The sequence below is a fragment of the Apaloderma vittatum genome, unplaced genomic scaffold (assembly GCF_000703405.1).
Source record: "Apaloderma vittatum isolate BGI_N311 unplaced genomic scaffold, ASM70340v1 scaffold4977, whole genome shotgun sequence".
Classification (NCBI taxonomy): domain Eukaryota; kingdom Metazoa; phylum Chordata; class Aves; order Trogoniformes; family Trogonidae; genus Apaloderma; species Apaloderma vittatum.
The window spans coordinates 12,415-16,236 of record NW_009724382.1 but is presented as its reverse complement, the minus strand read 5'-3'; the positions used below and the strand labels follow the sequence as shown (position 1 = coordinate 16,236).

At 43.7% G+C, this 3,822-nt stretch overlaps 1 protein-coding gene across 1 annotated transcript; it reads left to right on the top strand.

Annotated features, from left to right (window-relative positions):
• Nucleotides 1-71: 71 nt before the first annotated feature.
• LOC104276224 (histone-lysine N-methyltransferase SETMAR) lies at nt 72-2,277 on the top strand. The gene is made up of 2 exons (XM_009872455.1): nt 72-260; nt 1,480-2,277. The coding sequence occupies exons 1-2, from the start codon at nt 72-74 to the stop codon at nt 2,275-2,277; spliced, it is 987 nt and encodes a 328-aa protein (XP_009870757.1).
• The last annotated feature ends 1,545 nt before the right edge of the window (nt 2,278-3,822 follow it).

The window sequence follows — 3,822 nt, the reverse complement described above, 5'->3', positions numbered from 1 at the left end:
TGTCCGTCGGATAAAGAGATAGAAAAATAAACCAGGCTTTTTCCTCCATATGTAGTTTTATGTAGATTTCGATGGCGCAGTCGAGACGTCGCCTTTTAGGAGGAGTGAAGCTCCTGCGCCCTGCGGGGAGTAACAACCTGCCAGGGCCTGGCGGGAGCTTCCCGCCCGGAGAAGGGATGGAGTCTCGAAATAAGGGAAAATGCTTTAAACTCTTCACCTTTTCCGGGCTGTCACAGTTTCTGCTGTTTTCTGTATTACTTGTAATGAGTCCCAAACACATTTCCTGGGAAGTACACCCGACTGCCTGGGGTTCTGCTTCAGTGATATCAGAGGGTCTTTGGAAAAAAAAGAATTAAGAAGCTGCTTCTAAACCAAGGGAGGAAATACCGAATCCAAACAGAGCCTAATCCCTCTGCATTGCGTCTGCTGGTTTTTAACAGAAATGGGAATAGTCAGTGAATGGTAAAACGGGAACAGAGAAGTGGATGTTAAATTTGGGGTTGAGTAAAGGCAGATGACGTAGAAAGCTGATGTTTATGAAAAAAGAAACTTGCAAATGAACTTGGGTGTTTCACAACACCCAGAAGGTACCAGAGGTAAGCTACTCTGAAATGTAGTATTTAGAAACCTGGAGTACCTGCTATTACTGAGTAAAGCTGAATGATGAGAAAAGAGTAAACATATACACGAAGGTATCGTTGTATTTTGAGTTTGAAACTCAGCAGAATTTCTAGGAGTTTTATTTTGCACCGGTCCATGACTATAATCCTTCACCTGCTGGGGGCATTAGTGTAATTTTGAGAACCAGATTTTCACTTCGGGTTGCCTGAACTGAACCGGATCTGTTTCTGCAGGCAGAATTCAGGGTGAAGCAAACGCCACCTCATGTCCTACCCTCACATTAAAGTAATTAGCTTCTTGCTGAATGTGTGGAGGTGCACTGGTGTAACACTAATATCGCTTTCTAACAGAATTAGCAGGAGTTTCAATGTAGCGTTTTGAAGAGATAAATTCCAACTACCTTCATTTTTAACAAAAGTGGGCATTTGAAAATCTGTGACTTACAAATAGCAAGAGACTAACCTTCAGAGTAGCTTGTCAAGGCTTTTGAAGGGGGGAAAATTACTTGAAAGATATTTTGCTATTTCTGTAAATAAAAAATCGTATTCTAGTAAACTAGATCCAATTAGATGACGTGTTTTTCCTGCTAAAAACTTTTTATTTTTTTTCTATTTTAAGAGATTCAGTCACAAATAGACTATAGATTCTTTTTTTAATCTATATGGAATATCTGATTTGCATTCTTTAGAATATCTTAGAAAAGTTAGACTTGTGTTTGAAGTTTACAGGAGAATGAAGCATTCGTGACTTCAGTTTAGAGATCAGCTGTTGCCAGACACAGAATTCTTAAAAATCTGACAGCCTCCGTGGAAACAAACCGTGAACAGGACGAGGATTTGACTCTTGTTCTCTTTGCAGTATAGCCCAGACAACGTGGCTGGAGCAGACGGAGACATCGACCCCACTGAAATCACCTTTCCAGGATGTTCTTGTGTCACCAGCTCCTGTGTGGTTCACGTGTGCTCGTGTCTTTCCCGTGGTGAAAATTACAACGGCTTGCACCTCCGGGCTCCAGACGAAGAGGAGGAGTACGCCCGGCCCGTGTTTGAGTGCAATGCCATGTGCCAATGTGGCGACTCCTGCGGAAACAGGCTTGTTCAGAGGGGTTTGCAGTTCAGACTCGAGGTTTTCAAGACTGAGAAGAAAGGGTGGGGCCTTCGCGCTCTGGATTTCATAGCTAAAGGAAGATTTGTTTGTGAATACGCTGGTGAAGTTTTAGGCTTTAATGAAGCACGTAGGCGAATCCAGGCCCAGACATCAGAGGATTCAAACTATATTATAGCGGTGAGGGAGCACCTCCATAATGGGCAGGTAATGGAGACGTTTGTTGACCCTACGTACATCGGTAACGTAGGCAGATTCCTGAATCATTCCTGTGAACCAAATTTGTTTATGGTGCCAGTTCGAGTTGACTCAATGGTGCCTAAACTGGCGCTTTTTGCAGCCACTGATATTTCTGCTGGAGAGGAACTTTCCTACGATTATTCTGGAAGATTCCGTAATTTACCAAGAACTATCAGAGAACAAAAGTCTTTAGGAGAAGATAATAGACTGAGAAAACCTTGCTACTGCGGTTCCCGCGCCTGTGCCTCCTTCTTACCTTGGGACAGCTCCCTCTTTTCCACTGCAGACACTTGTTCAGGGAGCTCTCTGTAGCTTTTCTAAGCATACCTAAAAAATACCCTTTTCCCTAGGACTTAAATTCAGTTAAACAAACCTCTGATTGCGTATTGCACCAGGGAAGTGCATGTGAGTTTGAGTAACGGCTAAAGGGCAAGATTCTGGGAATAACTTTGTGCAACGTTGTAAGGACTGTTTGCAAGGTCAGTGGTATGAGGGAATATTGGAGCTTCAGGGTGTTCCAAAATCAGTTACTGAGCCAGGCCTGGTGGTTTTTTTCTTGTTTTATTCTGACAGATTGCTGTTTGTTAAAGCACCTCTATCAGTTTGTACCGTTCAGAAAAAATGAACTTTAATGTTGGTATACAGAAGGGGCGTGTGATAACAATGAAAAATGTCACTGAAAATCACAGAAGAGAATGACACTAAGCAATGTTGACATTTGCAGAAGGGCAGTAGGTTTCTTAATTCCATTAAAATAAATTATTCTTTTTTTAAAGCATTTGCTAAGAAGGTTTTTTGGTACTACAAAACATAAATATTATCCGTGTAAAAAACTTGCCCAAAAAAATCAGTTTGAATGCGTTGCCCCCCCCCTTCCCCTTTTCCATCTCCAGTCACGTCCAGCTGCGTGCCAAAACTGCATTTGAAGCGACTGGTCCAGTTCCGTTACCGTTTAGCTTCTGTGTAAACGGTGCGGTACCACGGGTTCGGAGAAGTTGGGTTTCACTGTTCCACCAGAGCCAGGCCCGTCCTTCCCCAGCCGAGGGAGAACGTCGCTGCCTCCTTTCCCTCGCTGTACAGGTGCTTTGCCCCAGGGCCACACGGGAGAGCGTGCTGGATGGGCCAAGCTCTGCAGCCACGCGTTGCTTCATTTCCTTTCTAGAAAGATCAGATTAAGGAAGCTTTGAACAGGCTTGTTCTGAATTTCCCCCAACTTTGATACGCATCTACCTTGCAGGCGCTGCAATATGTATAAAACCAAAACGTGGGCTGTTACGGCCACACCACAGTGGCACAAAGCCCTGGGTTATTTGCTCTACGGTTTGATCTTAACACTGTTTGGAACCTTTACCAGAACGGACACAAGGCAGCACATGTCAGGGAGGATCAGCTGTTCTGCAGGCCACTGGCAACCCTATTTTTTAATAAAAAAGACAACTTTTATTTGGACCTGAAAACTTAACCCCGTGCCGATAAGGGGATAAAGGACATTTTACTGCTATTTTGCTACTTGCTACACAAAACCTTATTTTGTGTTTACCTATATGTCCTTGATCAACCTGTGTGTTGCCTTCTCTCCCCCACAATGTATGCCTTTGTGCTTTTCTCGTGAGCTGCTGTTGAGATTTACGGATGGTTGTGCTTTGAGTTTAAGATCAACACATGATTTTTCTTAGGGTTAACGATTAAGTGTCGCTTCTGTCAGTACAGAAGGCTTCCAGAGGATTTCAGCTGCTTGACAAGAGTAGTTGACAAGCTGAGTGGCTGTTAAATTTATTCCTTGCCCGACGAAGGGCACCTGCTGCTGTAGAAGAGAAGTTCTCCAGACCCCGTAACTCGGAACACACGCTGCACTCG

Coding starts and splice junctions, on each gene's coding strand:
- LOC104276224 (XM_009872455.1), top strand. CDS start 72: ATGGCGCAGTCGAGACGTCGCCTTTTAGGAGGAGTGAAGCTCCTGCGC. Junction 261..1,479: donor TGCTGTTTTCTGTATTACTT/GTAATGAGTCCC, acceptor TTCTCTTTGCAG/TATAGCCCAGACAACGTGGC.